Source organism: Strigops habroptila, unplaced genomic scaffold, assembly GCF_004027225.2.
Source record: "Strigops habroptila isolate Jane unplaced genomic scaffold, bStrHab1.2.pri NW_022045629.1_ctg1, whole genome shotgun sequence".
NCBI classification, from domain to species: domain Eukaryota; kingdom Metazoa; phylum Chordata; class Aves; order Psittaciformes; family Psittacidae; genus Strigops; species Strigops habroptila.
In genome coordinates this window covers 88,182-112,977 of record NW_022651106.1, presented here as the reverse complement: position 1 = coordinate 112,977, position 24,796 = coordinate 88,182, and the positions used below count along the sequence as shown (strand labels likewise).

General features: G+C 57.4%; 2 protein-coding genes across 2 annotated transcripts; both read left to right on the top strand.

The window, feature by feature from the left end:
• The first annotated feature begins 1,412 nt into the window (after positions 1 to 1,412).
• On the top strand, positions 1,413 to 6,409 carry PABPN1 (poly(A) binding protein nuclear 1). Its single transcript, XM_030475090.1, has 6 exons — positions 1,413 to 1,543; positions 2,136 to 2,203; positions 2,326 to 2,432; positions 2,536 to 2,623; positions 4,877 to 5,025; positions 5,913 to 6,409. Exons 1-6 carry the CDS (start codon positions 1,462 to 1,464, stop codon positions 5,950 to 5,952), a joined length of 534 nt encoding a protein of 177 aa, XP_030330950.1. The 5' UTR covers positions 1,413 to 1,461; the 3' UTR covers positions 5,953 to 6,409.
• A 7,591-nt stretch (positions 6,410 to 14,000) lies between these two features.
• On the top strand, positions 14,001 to 24,107 carry LOC115603309 (phosphoenolpyruvate carboxykinase [GTP], mitochondrial-like). The gene is made up of 8 exons (XM_030475086.1): positions 14,001 to 14,303; positions 16,216 to 16,437; positions 18,203 to 18,390; positions 20,034 to 20,196; positions 21,925 to 22,143; positions 22,227 to 22,364; positions 22,458 to 22,553; positions 23,543 to 24,107. The coding sequence occupies exons 1-8, from the start codon at positions 14,009 to 14,011 to the stop codon at positions 23,995 to 23,997; spliced, it is 1,776 nt and encodes a 591-aa protein (XP_030330946.1). The 5' UTR covers positions 14,001 to 14,008; the 3' UTR covers positions 23,998 to 24,107.
• Positions 24,108 to 24,796: the final 689 nt, after the last annotated feature.

Sequence of the window (24,796 nt, the reverse complement as noted above, 5' to 3'; positions counted from 1 at the left end):
GGGGGTGGGGGGGGATAGGGGGTTATGGGGGGTTATAGGGGGGATATGGGGGGTATATGGGGGGTATATGGGGTTATGGGTGGGATATGGGGGGTATATGGGGTTATGGGGGGGATATGGGGTTATGGGTGGGTATATGGGGGGTATAAGTGGGATATGGGGGGGTATATGGGGTTATGGGGGGATATGGGGAGTTAAATGGGGTTATAGGGGGGATATGGAGGGTTATAAATGGGATATGGGGGGGTATAGGGGGGATATGGGGGGTTATAGGGGTTGTAAGAGGGGTTTGGGAGTTATAGAGAGGCTCTGGGGGGGATTTGGGGGGTTATAAGTGGGATATGGGAGGTTATAGGGGGGATATGGGGAGTTATATGGGGTTATAGGGGGGATATGGGGGGTTGTAAATGGGATATGTGGGGTTATGGGGGTTGTAAGAGGGGTTTGGGGGTTATAGAGAGGCTCGGGGGGGATATGGGGGGTTATAGGGGGGATATGGGGGGGATATGGGGAGTTATATGGGGTTATAGGGAGGATATGGGGGGTTATGAGTGGGTTATGGGGGGGATATGGGGAGTTACATGGGGTTATAGGGGGGATATGGGGGGTTGTAAATGGGATATGTGGGGTTATAGGAGTTGTAAGAGGGGTTTAGGGGTTATAGAGAGGCTCTGGGGGAGTATGAGGGGTTATATGGGGTTATAGGGGGATGTGGGGGGTTGTAGGGAGGATATGGGGGGTTATAGGGGGGATGTGGGGGGTTATGTGGGGTTATAGAGGGGGATATGTGGGGTTATGGGGGTTATATGGGGTTATGGGGAGTTACAGGGGGGATATGGGAGGTTATAGGGCAGTTATAGGCATTATAAGAACGGTTGGGAGATTATAGAGAGGCTCTGGGGGTAATATAGAGGGATATAGCAGGGATGTGGGGGTTTATAAGTGGGATATGGGGGGTTATAGGGATTGTAAGAAGGGTTTGGGGGTTATAGAGAGGCTCTGGGGGGGATATGGGGGGTTATAGGGGGGATATAGGGGAGGTTATAAGTGGGATATGGTGGTTATAGGGGTTGTAAGAGGGGTTTAGGGGTTATAGAGAGGCTCGGGGGGGATGTGGGGGGTTATAGGGGGGATATGGGGGTTATAGAGAGGCTTGGGGGGAGATACAGGGGGAATATGGGGGGTTATAGGGGGGATGTGGCGGTTATAGGGGGATATGGGGGGCTAGATGGGGTTATAGGGGGGATACAGGGAGCTATAGAGAGGCTCTGGGGGGGATATGGGGAGTTATGGGGGGGATATAGGGGGTTATAGCAGGGATATGGCAGCTCTAGGGGGATATAGAGGTTATAAGGAGGGTCCTGGGGGGTTTGGGGGGGTTTGGGGCTCCTGAGCCCGGGGGGAGCCTGGAGCCGCCGCTGCCCCCAGGAGCTGGAGGCCATCAAGGCCCGGGTGCGGGAGATGGAGGAGGAGGCCGAGAAGCTCAAAGAGCTGCAGAACGAGGTGGAGAAGCAGATGAACATGAGCCCCCCCCCGGGCAATGGTGAGCCTGGGGGGGGCACCCCATAACCACCTCCGGGGGGCGGGGGGGGCTGGGGGGGGCTACGGAGTGTCTATGGGGGGCTATGGGGTGGCTATGGGGGGCTATGGGGTGTCTATGGGGGGCTATGGGGTGACTGTGGGGATATATGGGGTGTCTGAGGGGGTGCTATGGGGTATCTATGGGTGCTATGGGGGGGCTATGGGTGTGTACGGGGTGTGAATGGGGGGCTATGGGGTGTCTATGAGGGGCTGTGGGGTGACTATGGGGGGCTATGGGGTATCTATGGGGTGTCTATGGGAGGCTATGGGGTGCTATGGGGTGTCTATGGGTATCTATGGGGTGTCAATGGGGCTATGGGGTGTCTATGAGGGTTTATGGGGGGTCTGTGGACCTCTACAGTGTGTCAGTGGGGGTCTATGGGGTGCTATGGGGTCTATAGGGTGTCTGGGGGGGCCTACGGGAGTCTATAGGGGGGTTATGGCACTCTATGGGGTGCTATGGGGTGTCTATGGAGCTGTACCAAGTGTCAATGGAGGTCTGTGGGGCGCTATGGGGTGCTATGGGGCGCTATGGGGCTCTGTGTCCCCTGTAGCCGGCCCGGTCATCATGTCCTTGGAGGAGAAGATGGAAGCCGACGCTCGCTCCATCTACGTGGGCAACGTGAGTCCGTGGGTCACCCCCTGTGTGTGTGTGTGGGGGGGGGGGGGGGGGGGGGCAGCCCCCCAAGTGCATCGGGGTGACCGCCCCCCAAAAAACCCCCCACCCCCTTTGACCCCCTTCAGGTGGACTATGGGGCGACCGCGGAGGAGCTGGAGGCGCATTTCCACGGCTGCGGCTCCGTGAACCGCGTCACCATCCTGTGCGACAAGTACAGCGGGCACCCGAAGGGGTCAGTGCGGGGCTCGCGCCCCCCAGCCCTGCCCCACAAGTGTGGGGCGCGCCCCGCTGACAGCGGCCTCGTGTCTGTGTGTGTGTCCCGTCCCCCCCCCCAGCTTCGCCTACATCGAGTTCTCCGACAAGGAGTCGGTGAGGACGTCCATGGCGCTCGATGAGTCCCTCTTCCGAGGGAGGCAGATCAAGGTAGGGCCCCCCATAGCGGGGTAGGGCCCCCCATAGCAGGGTGGGAGCCCCCATAGCGGGCAGGAGCCCCCCATAGCGGGGTAGGGCCCCCCATAGTGGGGCAGGAGCCCCCCATAGCAGGGTGGGAGCCCCCATAGTGCTCTGAGCTGTGGCCGCGGGCAGGGAGGGAGGGATTAGCCTTTTAGGGCCAAGCGCCTTCATGTCTTAGCGCCGCCCATATATGGCTAAGGCACGCCCCCTTAGAGCTAAACCATGCCCCTTTATGCCTTAGCACCATCCTTGTATGGCTAAGCCATGCCCCCTTAGAGCTAAACCACGCCCCTTTATGCCTTAGCAGCATCTATATATGGATAAGCTATGCCCCCTTAGGGATAAACTGTGCCCCTTTATGCGTTAGCACCACCCACATATGGAAAAACCCTGCCCCTTAATGGCTTGTATCACCTATATATGGCTAAACCACGCCCCTTTCTGCATCAGCAGCATCCATATATGGCTAAACCACACTCCTTTATGTCTTAGCGCCACCTGTATGTGGCTAAGCCACACCCCTTGTGGGGAAACCACACCCCTTCAGGCCTTAAGAGCACCCGTATATGGCTAAACTGCACCCTTTAATGGCTTATATCACCCATATATGGCTAAGCCACGCCGCCTTCATGCCTTAGCACCACCTGCATATGGATAAGCCACGCCCCTTTAGAGCTAAGCCACGCCCCTTTCTGCTTCAGCACCACCCATCTATGGATAAGCCATGCCCCTTTATCCCTTAGCACCACCCGTATATGGCTAAGCCACGCCCCCTCGGAGCCAAACCACACCCATTTCTGCATTAGTGTCCCCATATATGGCTAAGCCATGCCCCTTAATGCCTTAATGTCACCCACATAGGGCTAAGCCACGCCCGTTACGGGTAAACCACGCCCCTTTAAGCCTTAAGGTCATCCATATATGGTTAAACTACAGTCCTTAACGTCTTAATACCACCCATATATGCCTAAGCCGCGCCCTTTTCTGCCTTAACGCTATCCATATGTGACTAAACCGCGCCTCTTATGGCTAAGCCCCGCCCCTTCATGCCTTACCGTCACCCATATATGGGCAAACTGTGCCCCTTAGAGCTAAAGCACGCCCCTTTAGGCCTTAGGGTCACCCATATATGGCTAAACCACACCCCTCTATGCCCCAGCACCACCCGTACATGGCTAAACCGTGCCCCTTGTGGCTAAAGCCTGCCCCTTTAGGCCTTAGGATGACCCATATATGGCTAAACCACGCCCCCTTTGTGTCCTGGTATCACCCACATATGGGTAAACCGCGCCCCTTATGGGTAAACCACGCCCCTTTATGCGTTACCACCACCCATGTATGGTTAATCCGTGCCCATTATTGCTTAAGACCACCCATGTAGGGCTAAACCACGCCCCTTTACCCCTTAGCACCACCCATATATGGATAAACCATGCCCCTTATGGCTAAACCATGCCCCTTCATGCCTTACCATCACCCATATATGGCTAAGCCACGCCCCTTAGTGCCTAAACCACGCCCTTCACACCTTATCATCCCACCATATATGGCTAAGCCTCGCCCCTCATGCCCTAGCACCACCCATATATGGCTAAACCATGCTCCTTATGGCTAAACCACGCCCCTTTTATGCCTTAAGAACACCCATATATGGCTAAACCACACCCCCTTACACCTAAACCACGCCCCTTTAAATCTTACCATCACCCATATGTGGCTAAACCACGCCCCTTAGTGCATAAGCCCCGCCCCTTCACTCATTAACACCCCCATACATGCCTAAGCCCTGCCCTTCACACTTTGGCATGCCCCATATATGGCTCAGCAGCGCCCATACATGGCTAAACCACGCCCCTTAGTGCCCAAGCCCCGCCCCTTCATACATTAACACCCCCATACATGCCTAAGCCTCGCCCTTCACGCCTCAGCACCCCCATATATGTCTCAGCATCCCCATACATGGCTAAGCCACGCCCCTCCCGCTTCGGCGCCCCCCATGTATGGCTCAGCATCCCCATACATGGCTAAACCACGCCCCTCACGCCTCTGCGCCCCCATGTATGTCTCAGCTTCCCCATACATGGCTAAGCCACGGCCCTCCTGCCTCGGCACGGCCCATACATGGCTAAACCCCGCCCCTCGCGGCTCGGCACCGCCCATACATGGCTCGGCGCCGCCATACATGGCTGGGCCCCGCCCCTGACGGCCCGCGGCGCGCCGCAGGTGATCCCGAAGCGCACGAACCGGCCCGGGATCAGCACCACGGACAGAGGCTTCCCCCGCAGCCGCTACCGGGGCCGCGGCGGCGGCTACAGCGCCTCCCGCGCCCGCTTCTACAGCGGGTACAGCCGCGCCCGCGGCAGGGCCTACCGGTGCGAGCCGCTCCTGCGGGGTCTCCATGGGGTTTAATGGGGTCTAAAGGGGGTTTGAGAGGGAGTAAAGGGGTTTAAAGGGGGTTTGGGGGGGGATAAAGGGGGTTTGGGGGGGACTAAAGGGGGTTTGGGGAGGATAAAGGGGGTTTGGAGGGGTCCAAATGGGGCTTGGGGGGGTCTAAAGGGGGTTTAATGGGGTCTAAAGGGAGTGTGGGGGGGAACTAAAGGGGGTTTGGGGGGGGGATAAAGGGGGTTTGGAGGGGTCCAAATGGGGCTTGGGGGGGTCTAAAGGGAGTTTAATGGGGTCTAAAGGGGGTGTGGGGGGAGAGAAAGGGGGTTTAATGGGGTTTAAACAGGGTTAATGGGGGACTAAAGGGGGTTTGAGAGGGAGTAAAGGGGTTTAATGGGGCTTAAAGGGGGCTTGGGGGGGACTAAATGGGGTTTGGGGGGGATAAAGGGGGTTTATGGGGGGGTAAAGGGGGTTTGGGGGGCCTAAAAGGGATCTGGGGGGTCCTAAAGGGAGTCTGGGGGGGAATGAAGGGAGTTTGGGGGGTCCTAAAGGGGTTTATGGGGGGATAAAGGGGGTTTGAGAGGGAGTAAAGGGGTTTAAAGGGGATCTAAGGGGGTTTATGGGGGACTAAAGGGGGCTTGGGGGGGGTAAAGGGGGTTTGGGGGGGCTAAAAGGGGTTTAATGGGGTTTTAAGGGGGTTTATGGGGGATTAAAGGGAGTTTGGGGGGTCCTAAAGGGGGGTTTGGGGGGGCTAAAGGGGGTTTGGGGGGTCCAAAGGGGGTCTATGGCCTCCTAAAGGGGGTTTTGGGGGGGTTATACCCTATCCACCCCCATATCCCCCCACGGCCCCCCCATAACCCTCCGTGTCCCCCCACAGGGGCCGGGCCAGAGCCACCTCCTGGTACTCCCCATATTGACCCCCAGCGGACCCACGGACGCTCCCACCTCGGCTATGGGGGGGTGGGGGGGTGGTGGTTGTCAATGAGGGGGGTCTCTGTGTGTGTCCCCCCCCTTCTCTTTTAACCCCCCCCGTCTCCCCATAGACTTCTTGGTACCGCCCCATTGACACCCATTGGCCCCATGGACTGTACCATGTTGAATTGGGGGGGTCAATGTGGGCCCCCCCCCTCCCATAGGCCTCTTGGTACCGCCCCATTGACACCCATTGGACCCATGGACCGTACCATGTTGAACTGGGGGGGGGGTGTCCCCCTCCCATAGACCTTATGGTCCGCCCCATAGCGGGCCCCATTGGACCCATGGATGATACCATGTTGGATTGGGGGGGTCAATATGGGTCCCGTTCCCGTCCCCCTCCCATTGACACCCATTGGACCCATGGACCGTACCATGTTGGATTGGGGGGGGGGTCAATGGGGGGTGCCCCCCCCCCCCCCATAGACCTTCAGTGTCTTTATCGTTGCAGGTGGTGGACCCCATGGAGGACGTCGCCGTGGGGCGGGGGGGGGGGTGGTTATGGGGCAGCCCCACATCAATGGGGGGGGTGTGTGTGTGTCTCCCCACAGCAATGGGGGGGGGGGTGGTTGTTGGGGGGGGGTAATAAAGTGGCCCCAGGGGGAGATGAGGGTGTTTGTGTGTGGTTATGGGGCGTTATGGGGCATTATGGGGGGTCTGTGGGGCTCTATGGGGTGTCTACAGGGGGCTATGGGGTGTCTATGGGGAGTTATAGGGTTCTATGGGGTGTCTATGGGGAGTTATGGGGCTCTAAGGGGGGCTGTGGGGTGTCTATAGGGAGTTATGGGGTGTCTATGGGGCTCTATAGGGTGTCTATAGAAGACTATGGGTATATACAGGGTGCCTATGGGGGTCTATAGAGTGGCTATGGGGCGCAATGGGCTGTCTATGGGGGTCTTTAGGGGATCTATTGTGTCTGTGGGGTGTCTATAGGGCTCTATAGAGTGGCTATGGGGTGCAATGGGTTGTTTATGGGGGGCTATGTGGGTCTTTAGGGGCTCTATGGGGTGTCTGTGGGGCGCTATGGGGTGTCTATGGGGCGCTATGGGATGTCTATAGGGCTCTATGGGGTGTCTATGGGGTATCTATGGGGTGTCTATAGGGCTCTATGGGGGTCTATGGGGCGCTATGGGGTGTCTATGGGGCTCCATAGGTCTCTATGGGGCCCTGCAGCGCATGCGCACTTCCTGCCCTACTTCCGCCCTCCCTCCCGCGCCCTCCCTCCTCCCTCCGCGCATGCGCAGCCGCCATTTCCCCCCCTCCCCTTCCCCGCCTCAGGCTCCGCCGCCATTTTGGCGGCCCCAATTTGGGGGGGGGGGGGGTGCGCCTTTGATCGCCTTTAATTCATTAATATCAACTAATTAGCGGTAATTAATGAGCGCGGGGAATTGATCAAAGCCCCCGCCGTGAGCTGAGCCCTTTGAGAGCCGCTTTGCGCCGGGAAACGGCGGCCGAAGCGCTGCGGGCTGAGGGAACGCGCGGCTCCGGTCAGGGAGATCTCTTGGGGGCGCTATGGGGCGCCCCATAAGTGCTTATGGAGGGGAACGGGTGCCGTGTGGGGTGCCCCATAGCCACTTATGGGGGGGTTATGGGTGCTATGTGGGGTGCTGGGTGCTATGGGGCGCCCCATAAGTGCTTATGGGGGGGTTATGGGGTGCCCCATAAGTACTTACGGGGGGTCATAGGTGCCCCATAACCACTTATAGGCACTATAGGGTGCCCCATAACCACTTATAGGCGCTATGGGGCGCCCCATAAGTACTTATGGGGGGTTATAGGAAGCCCATAACCACTTATAGGCAGTATGGGGTGCCCCATAAGCACTTATGGGGAGTTATAGGAACCCCATAACCACTTACAGGCGCTATGGGGTGCCCCATAACCACTTATGGGCACTATGGGGTGCCCCATAACCACGTATGGGGGGTCCTGGGTGTCATATGGGGCGCTTATGGGGGGTCATAGGTGCCCCATAACCACTTATGGGTGCTACGGGGTGCCCCATAGCCACATATAGGCGCTCTGGGGTGTCCCGTAACCACTTATGGGGGGTCATAGGTGCCCCATAAGCACTCAGGGGTGCCATGGGCTGCCCCATAACCCCCCCATTGTTTTCCAGCCGACCCTACACAAACAAGGGGCCAAGGCCGGGGGGGGGGGGGGGGCGCGCGCGCGCGCGCGGTGGTGACGTCACCGGGGGGCGGGGCCTCGCCCAGGCCACGCCCCCTCCGCCCCCACCCCCCATAGGGGGCTATAAGGGGTGACCCCCCCCCCACTTGTGGGGCAGAGCAGTGGCCATGCAGAGGGTCCTCGAGAGGCTGCGGGGGTGAGTGACGCTATGGGGCGGCTATGGGGCAGCTATGGGGCGCTATGGGGTGTCTATGGGGTAGTTATGGGGCGCTATGGGGTGTCTATGGGGTAGTTACGGGGCGCTATGGGGTGGTTATGGGGTGTCTATGGGGTGCCTATGGGGGGCTATGGGGCTACTTGGGGGGTAAATGGGGTCCTATGGGTCTACGTATGGGTCTGTGGGTCTACTTATGGGCCTACGGGGCTACTTATGGGTCTACGTATGGGTCTGTGGGGCTGCATATGGGTCCCATGGGTCTGCTTATGGGTCTGTGTCTCTACTTATGGGTCCTATGGGGCTACTGGGGGGGTCTATGGGTCTATTCAGGGGTCTGTGGGGCTATTGGGGGGGGTCTATGGGGCTACTTATGGGGCTTGTCTCCACTTATAGGTCCTATGGGGCTACTTATGGGGCTGTGGGGCAACCTATGGGTCCTATGGGGCTACTTATGGGGCTGTTTATGTGTCTACTTATGACTCTGTGGGGCTACTTGTGGCCCCGATGGGGCTCTATGGGCCAACCCCCCGTGCCCCACTGCCCTTTGCCCCCCATATCTCTCCCCCCCTTCCCATCACCCCCTGCGGCATCCAAAGTCCACTTATAGGGGTGTCCCCCCCCCCCCCCGGGGCTGCCCCACACCTCCCGCGTCCCAATGGCTGTCTATGGGGCGTCTATGGGGGTCAACGGGGGGGCTATGGGGTGTCTATGGGGCTCTATGGGGTGTCTATGGGCTCTATGGGGGGCTATGGGTGTCTGTGGGGGGCTATGGGGCGCTATGGGGCGCTATGGGGTGTCTATAAGGGTTTATGGGGTGTCTATGGGGATCTATAGAGGGGCTATGGGGCGCTATGGGGCAGCTATGGGGCGGATATGGGGGGATATTGGGCTCTATAGGGCGCTATGGGGGGGTACAGGCAGCAGGGAGCGGCGCGGCCAGCAGGGGGCGGTAAAGTGCGGCAGGGGGCGGGGTCAGCCGGGGACACGCCCCCTCTGCTCTAGGGGGTGTCTATGGGGCTCTATGGGGGGTCTGTGGGGGGATATGGGGGGTCTATGGGTCACTAAGAGCTGTCTCTGGGTGTCTATGGGGTGCTGTGGGGTGTCTATGGGGTGCTATGGGTCTCTATGGGGTCTCTATGGGCTGCCTATGATGGTCTATGGGCCATCTATGGGTCTCTATGAGGGTCTATGGTCTGTCTATGGGGTGCTATGGGGTCTGTAAGGGGTGTCTATGGGTCTCTATGGGGTGCTATGGGGTCTCTATGGGTGTCTATGGGTCTCTGTGGGGTGCTATGGGGTCTCTATGGGGTGTCTAGGGGTCTCTATGGCGTGTCTATGGGGGGCTATGGGTCTCTAAGGGCTGTCTATGGGTGTCTATGGGGTGCTGTGAGGTGTCTATGGGCCATCTATGGGTCTCTATGAGGGTCTATGGTCTGTCTGTGGGTCTCTGGGGTCTCTGTGGGGTGTCTATGAGATCTATGGGCCTATATGGGGTCTCTATGTGTCACTATGGGGTATCTATGGGGCGTGTATGGGTCTCTATGGGTCTCTGTGGGGTGCTATGGGGTCTGTATGTGTCTCTATGTGTCTCTATGTGTCTCTATGTGTCTCTATGTGTCTCTATGGGGTGCTATGGGGTCTCTATGGGGTCTCTATTTGTCTCTATGTGTCTCTATGGGGTGCTATGGGGTCTCTATGGGGACTCTATGGGTCTCTATGGGGTCTCTATGGGGTGCTATGGGGTATCTATGGGGTCTCTATGGGTGTTTATGGGGTCTCTATGGGGTGCTATGGGGTATCTATGGGGTCTGTATGGGTGTCTATGGGGTCTGTATGGGGTCTCTATGGGTGTCTATGGGGGGCTATGGGTCTCTATGTATCTCTATGGGGTCTCTATGGGTCTCTATGTGTGTCTATGTGTCCCTATGGGGTCTCTATGGGTCTCCCTATGGGTCTCTATGGGGTCCCTATGTGTCTATGGGTCTCACTAGGGGTCCCTATGAGTCCCTATGTGTCCCTATGGGGTCTCTATGGGGTCTCTATGGGTCTGTATGTATTTCTATGTGTCTCTCTGGGTCCCCATGTGTCTCTATGGGGTCTCTATGTGTCTCTATGGGGTCTCTATGTGTCTCTATGGGTCCCCATGTGTCTCTATGGGGTCTCTATGTGTCTCTATGGGTCCCCATGTGTCTCTATGGGTCCCCATGTGTCTCTATGGGGTCCCCATGTGTCTCTATGGGTCCCCATGTGTCTCTATGGGGTCCCCATGTGTCTCTATGGGTCCCCATGTGTCTCTATGGGGTCCCCATGTGTCTCTATGGGTCCCCATGTGTCTCTCTGGGTCCCCATGTGTCTCTATGGGGTCCCCATGTGTCTCTATGGGTCTCTATGTGTCCCCGTGTGTCTCTATGGGGTCTCTGTGTGTCTCTATGGGTCCCCATGTGTCTCTATGGGGTCCCCATGTGTCTCTCTGGGTCCCCATGTGTCTCTCTGGGTCCCCATGTGTCTCTATGGGGTCCCCATGTGTCTCTATGGGGTCTCTATGTGTCTCTATGGGGTCTCTATGGGTCCCCATGTGTCTCTATGGGGTCTCTGTGTGTCTCTCTGGGTCCCCATGTGTCTCTATGGGTCCCCATGTGTCTCTATGGGGTCCCCATGTGTCTCTATGGGTCCCCATGTGTCTCTATGGGGTCTCTATGTGTCTCTATGGGTCCCCATGTGTCTCTATGGGTCCCCATGTGTCTCTATGGGTCCCCATGTGTCTCTATGGGTCCCCATGTGTCTCTATGGGGTCTCTATGTGTCTCTCTGGGTCCCCATGTGTCTCTATGGGTCCCCATGTGTCTCTATGGGGTCTCTATGTGTCTCTCTGGGTCCCCATGTGTCTCTATGGGTCCCCATGTGTCTCTATGGGGTCCCCATGTGTCTCTATGGGTCCCCATGTGTCTCTATGGGGTCTCTATGTGTCTCTATGGGTCCCCATGTGTCTCTATGGGTCCCCATGTGTCTCTATGGGTCCCCATGTGTCTCTATGGGTCCCCATGTGTCTCTATGGTGTCTCCATGTGTCTCTATGGGGTCCCCATGTGTCTCTCTGGGTCCCCATGTGTCTCTATGGGTCTCTATGTGTCTCTCTGGGTCCCCATGTGTCTCTATGGGTTCCCATGTGTCTCTATGGGGGTCCTATGTGTCTCTATGGGGTCCCTATGTGTCTCTATGGGGTCCTCTATGTGTCTCTATGGGTCCCCATGTGTCTCTATGATTAGGGTCTCTATGTGTCTCTATGGGTCCCCATGGTGTCTCTATGTGGGTTCCCCATGTGGTCTCTATGGTCCCCATGTGTCTCTATGGGTCGCTGTGGGTCTCTATGTGTCCCCATGTGTCTCTATGGGGTCCCCATGTGTCTCTATGGGTCCCCATGTGCTCTATGGGGTGTCTATGGGTCCCCATGTGTCTCTATGGGGTCCCCATGTGTCTCTATGGGGTCTCTATGTGTCTCTATGGGTCCCCATGTGTCTCTATGGGTCCCCATGTGTCTCTATGGGGTCTCTATGTGTCTCTATGGGTCCCCATGTGTCTCTATGGGGTCTCTATGTGTCTCTATGGGTCCCCATGTGTCTCTATGGGGTCTCTATGTGTCTCTATGGGTCCCCATGTGTCTCTATGGGGTCTCTATGTGTCTCTATGGGTCCCCATGTGTCTCTATGGGGTCCCCATGTGTCTCTATGGGGTCTCTATGTGTCTCTATGGGTCCCCATGTGTCTCTATGGGTCCCCATGTGTCTCTATGGGGTCTCTATGTGTCCCCATGTGTCTCTATGGGGTCCCCATGTGTCTCTATGGGTCCCCATGTGTCTCTATGGGGTGTCTATGGGTCCCCATGTGTCTCTATGGGGTCCCCATGTGTCTCTCTGGGTCCCCATGTGTCTCTATGGGTCTCTGTGTGTCTCTATGGGTCCCCATGTGTCTCTATGGGTCCCCATGTGTCTCTATGGGTCCCCATGTGTCTCTATGGGGTCCCCATGTGTCTCTCTGGGTCCCCATGTGTCTCTATGGGGTCTCTGTGTGTCTCTATGGGTCCCCATGTGTCTCTATGGGTCCCCATGTGTCTCTATGGGGTCCCCATGTGTCTCTATGGGGTCTCTATGTGTCTCTCTGGGTCCCCATGTGTCTCTATGGGGTCTCTATGTGTCTCTCTGGGTCCCCATGTGTCTCTATGGGTCCCCATGTGTCTCTATGGGGTCTCTATGTGTCTCTATGTGTCCCCATGTGTCTCTATGGGTCCCCATGTGTCTCTATGGGTCCCCATGTGTCTCTATGGGGTGTCTATGGGTCCCCATGTGTCTCTATGGGGTCCCCATGTGTCTCTCTGGGTCCCCATGTGTCTCTATGGGGTCCCCATGTGTCTCTCTGGGTCCCCATGTGTCTCTATGGGGTCTCTCTGGGTCCCCATGTGTCTCTATGGGGTCTCTCTGGGTCCCCATGTGTCTCTATGGGTCCCCATGTGTCTCTCTGGGTCCCCATGTGTCTCTATGGGGTCTCTCTGGGTCCCCATGTGTCTCTATGGGGTCTCTATGTGTCCCCGTGTGTGTCTCTGTGTCTGCCCCCGCAGGACCGGGCGCCCGGCGCCGCGCGCCCGCGCGCTGTGCTGTGGCCCGGCGGAGCCGCCCCCGGCGGGGGCGCGGGAGGCGCTGGCGGCGCTGCCGGGCCCCGCGCGCGCCTTCGTGCTGGCGGCGCTGCGGCTGTGCCGGCCCCGCGCGCTGCTGCTCTGCGACGGCAGCGCCGCCCAGCGCCGCGCCCTGCTGCGCGCCTGCCCCGCCGCGCTGCCCCTGCCCCAGCGCCACGGCTGGTGAGCGCCGCCCCGCCCGCGCGCACCCGCTGTGCCCGCAGCCCCCTCCGCGCGGCCTCCGTGGGGTGCCTATGGGTCCCTATTGCTCTCTGCGGGGTGTCTATGGGGTCTCTATGGGGTGTCTGTGGGGTGTCTGTGGGTGTCTATGGGTCCCTAGTGGTCCCTATGGGGTATCTATGGGTCCCTATGGGGTGTCTAGGGGTCTCTATTGGGTATGTATGGGTCCCTATGAGTCTGTATGGGGTCCCTATGGGTCTCTATGGGTCCCTATGGGGTGGCTATGGGTCTCTGTGGGTCGCTATGGGGTCCCTATGTGTCCCTATGGGTCTCTATGGGGTCCCTATGGGTCCCTATGGGTTGCTATGGGTCCCTATGGGTCGCTATGGGGTGTCTATGGGGTCCCTATGTGTCCCTGTGGGGTGTCTGTGGGTCACTATTGGTCCCTATGGATCTCTGTGGGTCCCTATGGGGTCTCTATGGGTCGCTATGGGGTCCCTATGAGTCCCTATGGGTCTCTATGAGTCCCTATGGGTCTCTGTGGGGTGGCTATGGGTCTCTATAGGTCACTATGGGGTCCCTATGTGTCCCTATGGGTCTCTATGGGGTCTCTATGGGTCCCTATGGGTCTCTGTCGGTCACTATGTGTCTGTATGGGTCGCTGTGCCCTGCAGCTGGCTGGTGCGTGGGTCCCTATGGGGTCCCTATGGGTCGCTGTGGGTCTGTGCCCCGCAGCTGGCTGGTGGGTGGGTCTCTATGGGGTGTCTATGGGGTGTCTGTGGGTCTCTATGTGTCGCTGTGGGTCTCTATGGGGTCCCTATGGGTCGCTATGGGTCGCTGTGGGTTGCTATGGGTCGCTGTGGGTCGCTGTGGGTCGCTATGGGTCGCTGTGGTGCCCCGCAGCTGGCTGGTGCGCACGGACCCGCGGGACGTGGCGCGGGTGGAGGCGCGCACGGTGCTGGTGACGGCGCGGCCCGAGGATGCGGCGCCGCGGGCCTCCCCCGCGCCAGGGGGCGCTGTGGCGCACAGCCTGCTGGGCAACTGGATGAGCCCCGAGGCGCTGGAGAGCGCCATCGAGCAGCGCTTCCCGGGCTGCATGGAAGGTGCGTGAGCCCCACACACACGTGTTCACGCGTGTTCATGTGTGGTCACGCGTGTCCAGCCCCGCCGCCGCTCAGCACCCGCATTACACCCACCTCGCTCCGATTATCACCGTCATCCAGCCGTTTGCCCCAAATTCCCCAGGTTTCACCCAAATTTTCCTGGTTTTCCCACAATTTCCCCCCAATTTCCCAAATTTTCTCACAAATTTCCCAATTTTTACCCAAATTTCCCCAAATTCCCCAGGTTTCCACCAAATTTTCGTCATTTTACAACAATTTTGGGCCAAATTTCCCAAATTTTCCCCCAAATTTCCCGATTTTTACCCAAATTTACCCAATTTTCACCCAAATTTTCCTGGTTTTCCCACAAATTTGGGCCAAATTTCCCAATTTTTCCCCCAATTTTCCCGATTTTTACCCAAATTTCCCCAAATTTCCCTAGTTTTGACTAAATTTTCTCAGTTTTCCCACAAATTTCCCCAAATTTCCCAGTTTTCACCCAAATTTTCCTCATTTTCCCACAATTTTCCCCAAATTTCCCAGGTTTTGCCCAAATTTTCCTCATTTTCCCCCAATTTCCCAGTTTTCACCCAAAATTTCCCCAAATTTCCCAGTTTTCACCCAAAGTTTCCTCATTTTCCCACAATTTTCCCCAAATTTCCCAATTTTCCCCCAAATTTACCCAGTTTTTACCCAAATTACTCAGTTTTTACCAAGTTTTCTCAAAAGCTCCTATTTTTCCTGATTTTCACCCAAATTTTCTTGAGTTCCCCACAATTTGGCACAAATTTCCCCCAAATTTCCCCATTTTTACCCAAATTTCCCCCTTTTTAACCAAGTCTCCAAATTTCTACCGAATTTTCTTGTATTTCCCAAATTTCCCGGGTTTTGCCCAAACTTTCTTGCTTTTTCCATAATTTTGGGCCAAATTTCCCCAAAATTTCCCAATTTTTACCCAAATTTGCCCAGTTTTTCCCGTTTTTCCCCAAATTCAGCCGTTTTTACACACATTTCCCATTTTCCACCCTAATTTTCCCAAATTTTCCCCAATTTTATCAATTTGTACCCAAATTTACTCAATTTTTGCCTTAATTTTCCCATTTTTATGCAGATTTCCCCGATTTTCCCCATATTTCCCAATTTTTCCCCGTTTTCCCCAAATTTTCCCGACTTTACCCATAATTGACCCAATTTCCCCCCAAATTTTCCTGATCTTTACCCAGTTTTCCCCAAATTCACCAAAGCTCTTCTCAAATTTTCTGCCAATTTCTGAATTTTTACACAAATTTCTGCAATTTTCCTTATTTTGATCCTCTTTTCCCCAATTTTCCAGAAATTTTTCTGGTTTTACCCGTAATTGACCCAATTCCCCCCCAGTTTTCCCAATTTCCCCCAAATTTTGCAAATTTTTCCAAAACTGGCCCTATTTCCCCAAAAATTTTCCCAAATTTCCCTCAAATCTTCCCCAAATACCCAATTTCCCCCCAATTTACCCAGTTTTTCCATAATTGACCCCATTTTCCCCCAAATTTTCTTGATTTTTAACCAATTTTTCCCAAATTTTCCTGATTTTTCCCAAATTTTCCTCATTTTCCGCAGAATTTCCCCGATTTTTACCCATTTTACCCAATTTTTACCCAAATTCACCCATTTTTCCCAAATTTACACCAAGTTTTCCCATTTTTCCCCCAAGTTTCCCCCCAAATTTATCCCACATCCCCCCCATAACCCCCCCTATGAACCGATAACTCCCCTCTATGGGCTCCTCCTGCCCCATAACCCCCCCCCATGGGCCCATAACCCCCCTCTTTGGGCTCCTCCTGCCCCATAACCCCCCTCTATGGGCCCATAACCTCCCCTCTATGGGCTCCTCCTGCCCCATAACCGCCCCGGTGCGCACCCCCCTCCGCAGGCCGCACCATGTACGTGATCCCGTTCCTGATGGGCCCCCCCGGGTCCCCGCTGTCGCGCCCGGGGCTGCAGGTCACCGACTCCTCCTACGTGGCGGCCTCCATGAGCATCATGACCCGCGTCGGGGCCCAGTTCCTGCCCTCGGCCGACGCCGCCTCGTCGCCCTCCTCCTCCGCCGAGGACTTTGTCCGCTGCCTGCACTCCGTGGGCAGGCCCCTCAATGGTGAGATGCCCCAAAACGCCCCAAAACGGCCTCAGAACCCTCGAAACGCCCCAAAAACGGCCTCAGAACCATCGAAACACCCCCAAAACGGCCTCAGAACCCCCGAAACGCCCGAAAAACGGCCTCAGAACTCTCAAAACACCCCAAAACTGGCCTCAGAACCCTCGAAACGCCCCCAAAATGGCCTCAGAACACTCAAAACACCCCAGAAGTGGCCTCAGAACCCTCAAAACACCCTAAAAACAGCCTCATAACCCTCAAAACGCCCCAGAAACGGCCTGAGAACCCCCGAAACACCCCAAAACCAGCCTCAGAACACTCGAAACACCCCCAAAACGGCCTCAGAACACTCAAAACGCCCCAAAAATGGCCTCAGAACCCTCAAAATGCCCCAGAAACGGCCTCAGAACCCTCAAAATGCCCCAGAAATGGCCTCAGAACCCTCGAAACGCCCCAAAAATGGCCTCAGAACGCTCAAAACACCCCAAAACCGGCTTCAGACCCTTTAAAACGCCCCAGAAATGGTCTCGGAACCCTCAAAACGCCCCAGAAACGGCCTCAGAACACTCAAAACACCACAAAAATGGCCTCGGAATCCTCAAAACTCCCCCAAAACGGCGTCAGTGATCAGAAACACCCCAAAAACAGTCTCAGAACCCTCAAAATGCCACAGAAATTGCCTCAGAATCCTCAAAACACCCTAAAAATGGCCTCAGAACCCTCAAAACGCCCCAGAAATGGCCTCAGAACCCTCAAAACACCCAAAAAACAGCCTCAGAACCCTCAAAACGCCCCAAAAATGGCCTCAGTGCCCCAGAAACGCTGCAGAAATGGCCTCAGAACCTTCAAAATACCCCAAAAACGGCCTCAGACCCTTTAAAACGCCCCAGACATGGTCTCGGTTTTGGCCGTTTCTGACCCGTTTTTGCCCGTTTTTTGCCGTTTCTGGCCCGTTTCTCCCTTTTTCTGGCCGTTTCTGACCCGTTTTTCCCTGTTTCTGGCCGTTTCTGACCCGGTTTTGCCCGTTTTTTGCCGTTTCTGACCCGTTTTTCCCTGTTTTGGCCGTTTCTGACCCGTTTTTCCCCACTTTTTGCCGTTTCTGACCTGTTTTTCCCCGTTTTTTTGGCCGTTTCTGACCCGTTTTTCCCCGTTTTGGCCGTTTCTGACCCGTTTTTCCCCATTTTTTGCCGTTTCTGACCTGGTTTTCCCCGTTTTTGGCCGTTTCTGACCCGTTTTTCCCTGTTTCTGGCCGTTTCTGACCCGGTTTTGGCTGTTTCTGACCCGTTTATTGCCGTTTCTGACCCGTTTTTGCCCACTTTTTGCCGTTTCTGACCTGTTTTTCCCCGTTTTTTTGGCCGTTTCTGACCCGTTTTTCCCCGTTTTGGCCGTTTCTGACCCGTTTTTCCCCATTTTTTGCCGTTTCTGACCTGGTTTTCCCCGTTTTTGGCCGTTTCTGACCCGTTTTTCCCTGTTTCTGGCCGTTTCTGACCCGGTTTTGGCTGTTTCTGACCCGTTTATTGCCGTTTCTGACCCGTTTTTGCCCACTTTTTGCCGTTTCTGACCTGTTTTTCCCCGTTTTTTTGGCCGTTTCTGACCCGTTTTTCCCTGCTTCTGGCCGTTTCTGACCCGTTTTTCCCTGTTTCTGACCCGTTTTTTGCTGTTTCTGACCCATTTTCCCTGTTTCTGGCCGTTTCTGACCCGTTTTTCCGTGGTTTTGCCCGTTTCTGCCCCGCTTCCGCCCGTTCCCGCCGTGTCCCCGCGGCAGAGGCTCCGTCCAGCACGTGGCCGTGCGACCCGGAGCGGACGCTGATCGCGCACGACGCCGCCGGGCGCCGCATCGTGTCCTACGGCAGCGGCTACGGCGGCAACTCGCTGCTGGGCAAGAAGTGCTTCGCGCTGCGCATCGCCGCCCGCCTCGCCCGCGACGAGGGGTGGCTGGCCGAGCACATGCTGGTACCGGCCGGGGGCCTGTGGGGCCCGGGGGGGGCTACGGGGGTCCCTGTGCTGGGTTTGGGTGGTTCTTGGGGGTTCTTGATGGGGTTTGGGTGGGTTTTGGGTGGTTCTTGGTGGTTCTTGCTGGGTTTTGGGTGGTTCTTGATGGGTTTTAGGTGGGTTTTGGGTGGTTCTTGGTGGTTCTTGATGGGTTTTGGGTGGTTCTTGGGTGGTTCTTGATGGGTTTTGGGTGGTTCTTGAAGGTTCTTGGGTGGGTTTTGGGTGGTTCTTGATGAGTTTTGGGTGGTTCTTGATGGGTTTTAGGTGGGTTTTGGGTGGTTCTTGGTGGTTCTTGATGGGTTTTGGGTGGTTCTTGGGTGGTTCTTGATGGTTCTTGATGGGTTTTGATGGGTTTTGATAGTTCTTGATGGGATTTGGGTGGTTCTTGATGGGATTTGGGTGGTTCTTGATGAGTTTTGGGTGGTTCTTGATGGGTTTTGATGGTTCTTGATGGTTCTTGGGTGGTTCTTGATGGTTCTTGGGTGGTTCTTGATGGTTCTTGATGAGTTTTGGGTGGTTCTTGATGGGTTTTGATGGTTCTTGATGGGTTTTGGATGGTTCTTGATGGTTCTTGGGTGGTTCTTGATGAGTTTTGGGTGGTTCTTGATGGGTTTTGATGATTCCTGATGAGTTTTGGGTGGTTCTTGATGGGTTTTGATGGTTCCTGGGTGGTTCTTGATGGTTCTTGATGAGTTTTGGGTGGTTCTTGATGAGTTTTGATGGTTGTTGATGGGTTTTGATGGTTCTTGATGGTTCTTGGGTGGTTCTTGATGAGGGTTGGGTGGTTCTTGATGGGTTTTGATGGTTCTTGATGGGTTTGGGGTGGTTCTTGATGGGTTTTGATGGGGTTTGAGTGGGTTTTGGTGGTTCTTGGGTGGTTCCTGATGGTTCTTGATGGACTTTGGGTGGCTCTTGATGGTTCTTGATGGTTCTTGAAGGGTTTTGGGTGGCTGTTGATGCTTCTTGATGGGTTTTGATGGGGTCTGGGTGATTCTTGATGGGTTTTGGGTGGTTCTTGATGGTTCTTGATGGGTTTGGGGTGGTTCTTGATGGTTCTTGATGGTTCTTGGCTGGTTCTTGATGGGTTTTGGATGGGTCTTGGTGATTCTTGATGGTTCTCGGGGTTTTTTGGGTGGTTCTTGGTGGTTCTTGATGGGGTTTGGGTGTTTTTCGGTGGTTTTGATGGTTCTTGGTGGGTTTTGGCTGGTTCTTGATGGGTTTGGGGTGGTTCTTGATGGTTCTTGATGGGTTCTTGATGCTTCTTGATGGGTTTTGGCTGGTTCCTGATGGTTCTTGCTGGGTTTTGGGTGGGTTTTGGGTGTGTTTTGGTGGTTCTTGATGGGTTTTGGGTGGGTTTTGGGTGTGTTTTGGCGGTTCTTGCTGGGTTTTGGGTGTGTTTTGGTGGTTCTTGCTGGGTTTTGGCTGGTTCCTGATGCTTCTCGATGGGTTTTGGGTGGGTTTTGCTGGTTCTTGCTGCCTCTTGCTGGGTTCTGGGAGGTTCTCGGTGGTGCTGGGGTGGGTTTTGGCGGTTGTGGCCGGTTGTGGCCGGTTGTGGCCGGTGTCCGGCCGGGCTGCAGCGGCTGTGGGGCTGCCCCCCGGCGCAGATCCTGGGCCTGCGGGACCCGCAGGGGCGCAAGCGGTACCTGGCGGGCGCCTTCCCCAGCGCCTGCGGCAAAACCAACCTGGCCATGATGCGCCCGGCCCTGCCCGGCTGGAGCCTCACCTGCGTCGGGGACGACATCGCCTGGATGCGCTTCGACCACGAAGGTGCCCGTGGGGCAGCCCCACAGCCCGCCCCATGGACAGCCCATGGACAGCCCATGGACAGCCCATGGACGCCCCATAGACACCACATAGACAGCCCATAGACACCCCATGGACGCCCCATAGACACCCCATGGACACCCCATGGACACCCCATGGACACCCCATAGACACCCCATGGACAGCCCATGGACACCCCATGGACACCCCATAGACACCCCATGGACACCCCATGGACGCCCCATAGACACCACATAGACAGCCCATAGACACCCCATGGACGCCCCATAGACACCCCATGGACACCCCATGGACACCCCATAGACACCCCATGGACACCCCATGGACAGCCCATGGACACCCCATGGACACCCCATGGACACCCCATAGACACCCCATGGACACCCCATGGACAGCCCATGGACACCCCATGGACACCCCATAGACACGCCATGGACACCCCATGGACGCCCCATAGACACCACATAGACAGCCCATGGACAGCCCATGGACACCCCATGGACACCCCATGGACACCCCATAGACACCCCATAGACACCGCATAGATACACCATAGCCACCCCATAGACACCTCATAGACACCCCATAGACACCCCATGGACACCCCATGGACACCCCATAGACACCCCATAGACACCCCATAGACACCTCATAGACACCCCATGGACACCCCATAGACACCCCATAGACACCCCATGGACACCTCATGGACACCCCATGGACACCCCATGGACACCCCATGGACACCTCATAGACACCCCATGGACACCCCATGGACACCCCATAGACACCCCATGGACACCTCATGGACACCCCATGGACACCCCATGGACACCCCATGGACACCTCATAGACACCCCATGGACACCCCATGGACACCCCATGGACACCCCATAGCCAGCAGTGCTTGGGGGGGGGCCGGGTCACGGAGGCCCCCAGAGGGGCATTGGCCCCATTGAGCCCCATTGATTCCCATGGAGTCCATTGAACCCCCATTGGCCCCATTGAACTCCATTGATTCCCATTGCCCCCATTGCCCCCATTGCCCCCATAGCCCCGTAGACCCCCACTGCCCCATTACCCCCATTGCCCCATAGACCCCCCATTGCTCCCATTACCCCATAGACCCCCATCACCCCCATTGCCCCCATAGACCCCCATTCCCCCATTGCCCCCATAGCCCCCATTATCCCCATTATCCCCACAGACCCCCATTGCTCCCATTACCCCATAGACCCCCATCACCCCCATTGCCCCCCATTCCCCCCATTACCCCATAGCCCCCATTATCCACCTTATCCCCATAGACCCCCATTCCCCCCATTACCCCATAGACCCCCATTACCCCCGCTGCCCCATAGACCCCATAGACTCCCATTCCCCCATTGCCCCCATAGCCCCCATTATCCCCATTATCCCCATAGACCCTCATTGCTCCCATTACCCCATAGACCCCCATAGCCCCCATTACCCCCATAGCCCCCATTATCCCCACTGCCCCATAGACCCCCATTACCCCCACTGCCCCATTCCCCCCACTGCCCCATAAACCCCATAGACCCCCATTCCCCACATCCCCCTGTTCCCCCCATTGCCCCCATTCCCCTCATCACCCCCGTTGCCCCATAGACCCCCATTCCCCCATTACCCCCACAGCCCCATAGCCCACCATAGCCCCATAGTCCCCCATCGCCCCCCATCGCCCCCCAGGCCGCCTGCGCGCCATCAACCCGGAGCGGGGTTTCTTCGGGGTGGCCCCGGGCACGTCGGAGGCCACGAACCCGGTGGCCATGGCCACGCTGCGCCGCGACGCCATCTTCACCAACGTGGGGCTCACGGGCCACGGCCAGCCCTACTGGGAGGGCCTGGGCCAATCGCTGCCGCCCGGCGCCCGCCTCACCTCCTGGCTCGGCCAATCCTGGGCGCCGGGTGAGGACACGCCCCCCCCTCCCGTGGCCACGCCCCCCCCCCCCGGCCCTTAGGGCGCCGCTGATTGGGCCGCTGCCCCACAGGGGACCCCCACCCCTGCGCCCACCCCAACTCCCGCTTCTGCGTCCCCGCCACCAACTGCCCCATCATGGACCCGGCCTGGGAGGACCCGCAGGGGGTCCCCATCGACGCCATCATCTTCGGGGGCAGGAGGCCCCACGGTAAAACCCCGCCCCCTTTCCTCCTCATCCAATCGCCTTCGGGGAGGCGGGTGATGTCGTGGTGACGTCGCGGTGACGTCACCGCCCCCCCAGGCATGCCATTGGTGCTGGAGGCGTTCAGCTGGCAGCACGGCGTCTTCCTGGGCAGCGCCATGAGGAGCGAGGCCACCGCCGCCGCCGAGCACCGCGGTAGGGCGCCGCGACCCACAGCGGGGTGCTGCTGCCCCCTAAGTGTGTCCTGACACCCACAGCGGGGTGCTGCTGCCCCCTAAGCGTGTCCCGACACCCATAGCGGGGTGCTGCTGCCCCCTAAGCGTGTCCCGACACCCATAGCGGGGTGCTATCACCCCATAGTGGGGTGTTATTGCCCCCTAAGTGTGTCCCGACACCCATAGCGGGGTGCTATCGCCCCATAGCGGGGTGTTATTGCCCCCTAAGTGTGCCCCGACACCCATAGCGGGGTGCTATCGCCCCACAACGGGGTGCTGCTGCCCCCTAAGTGTGTCCTGACACCCATAGCGGGGTGCTATCGCCCCATAGCGGGGTGTTATTGCCCCCTAAGTGTGCCCCGACACCCATAGCGGCGTGCTATCGCCCCACAGTGGGGTGCTGCTGCCGCACAAGTGTGCCCCGACACCCATAGCGGGGTGCTATCACCCCACAGCGGGGTGTTATTGCCCCCTAAGTGTGCCCCGACACCCATAGCAGGGTGCCATCACCCCATAGCGGGGTGTTATTGCCCCCTAAGTGTGCCCCGACACCCATAGCGGCGTGCTATCGCCCCATAGTGGGGTGTTACTGCCCCCTAAGTGTGTCCCACCACCCATAGTGGGGTGTTATTGCCCCCTAAGCATGTCCCGCCACCCACAGCTAGGTGCTATCACCCCATAACTCCATCCCACCACCCCATACCCATGTTCCCACCACCCCTATCCAGGTCCTATCCCCCCATAACCACCTTCTCTCCCCATCTAACCCCATAAACATATCCCCAAACCCCCTAACTCCATCCCAGCACCCCATAACCATGTCCCGCCACCCATACTCATGTCCCACCACTCATATCCAGGTCCTATCCCCCCATAACCACCTTCTCTCCCCATCTAACCCCGTAACCCCACCCCAGCACCCCATAACTCCATCCCACCACCCCCTAACCCCCGCCATGCGCCCCATAGGCCGCCAGCTGCTGCACGACCCCTTGGCCATGCGGCCGTTCTTCGGCTACAACGCGGGGCAGCACCTGGCCCATTGGCTGGAGCTGGGGGCCCGCGCCGGCGCCCGCCCCCCCCGCATCTTCCACGTCAATTGGTTCCTGCGCGACCAATCGGGAGGCTTCTTATGGCCGGGCTTTGGGCACAACGCCCGCGTCCTGGCCTGGATCTGCGGGCGCGTGGCCGGGGAGGCCGAGGCCGAGGCCACCCCCGTGGGGCTGGTGCCCAAAGAGGGGGCCCTGGACCTGCGGGGCCTGCCCGGCCTCAGCCACCGCAGCCTCTTCCCCATGGACAGAAGCTTCTGGGAGCAGGAGACCAAGGAGCTGAGGAGCTTCTACGAGGAGAACTTCGGGCACCACCTGCCCAAGGAGCTGCTGCAGGAGCTGGAGGCACTGGAGGACAGGGTCAGGAGGATGTAGGGGGCGAGCTGTGGGGCGGGTCGTCATGGTTGGCCAATGGCCATCAGCACCCATTGACCGTCATGGGGTGATGGAGGCCGTCATGGTTGGCCAATGGCCATCAGCACCCATTGGACATCATGGGTTGGTGGTGGCCATCATGGTTGGCCAATGGCCATCAAGACCCATTGGACATCATGGGTTGCTGGTAGCCATCATGGTTGGCCAATGGCCATGGTCGTGATTGAGCATTGGTTGGCCAATGGCCATCAGCACCCATTGACCATCATGGTTGACCCATGACCATTGGTCATGGTTGACCATTATGGGATGGTGGCCAACAGCACCCATTGGACATCATGGGTTGGCGGCCATCAGGACCCATTGGCCAGCATAGGGTGGTGGTGGCCATCATGGTTGGCCAATAGCCATGGTCATGGTTGACCATTGGTTGGCCAGTGGCCATCAAGACCCATTGAACATCAGGGGTGATGGTGGCCATCGGGACCCATTGACCATGGTTGGCCAATGGCCATCAAGACCCATTGACCATCATCGTTGACCCACGGCTATTGGTCACGGTTGGCCATTGGTCATGGTTGACTATTGGTTGCCCAATGGCCATCAAGACCCATTGGACATCATGGGCTGGTGGCCATCATGGTTGGCCAATGGCCATCAGGACCCATTGACCATCATGGTTGACCAATGCCCAATGGCCGCCCTCCTGCTCGCCCCCCATTGGCCGCTGCTTGCGCAGCGCCCCTCCTCATTGGTCGACACACCCCCCCCAACCCCTGCCCAAGGTGGGGGCCGCCCC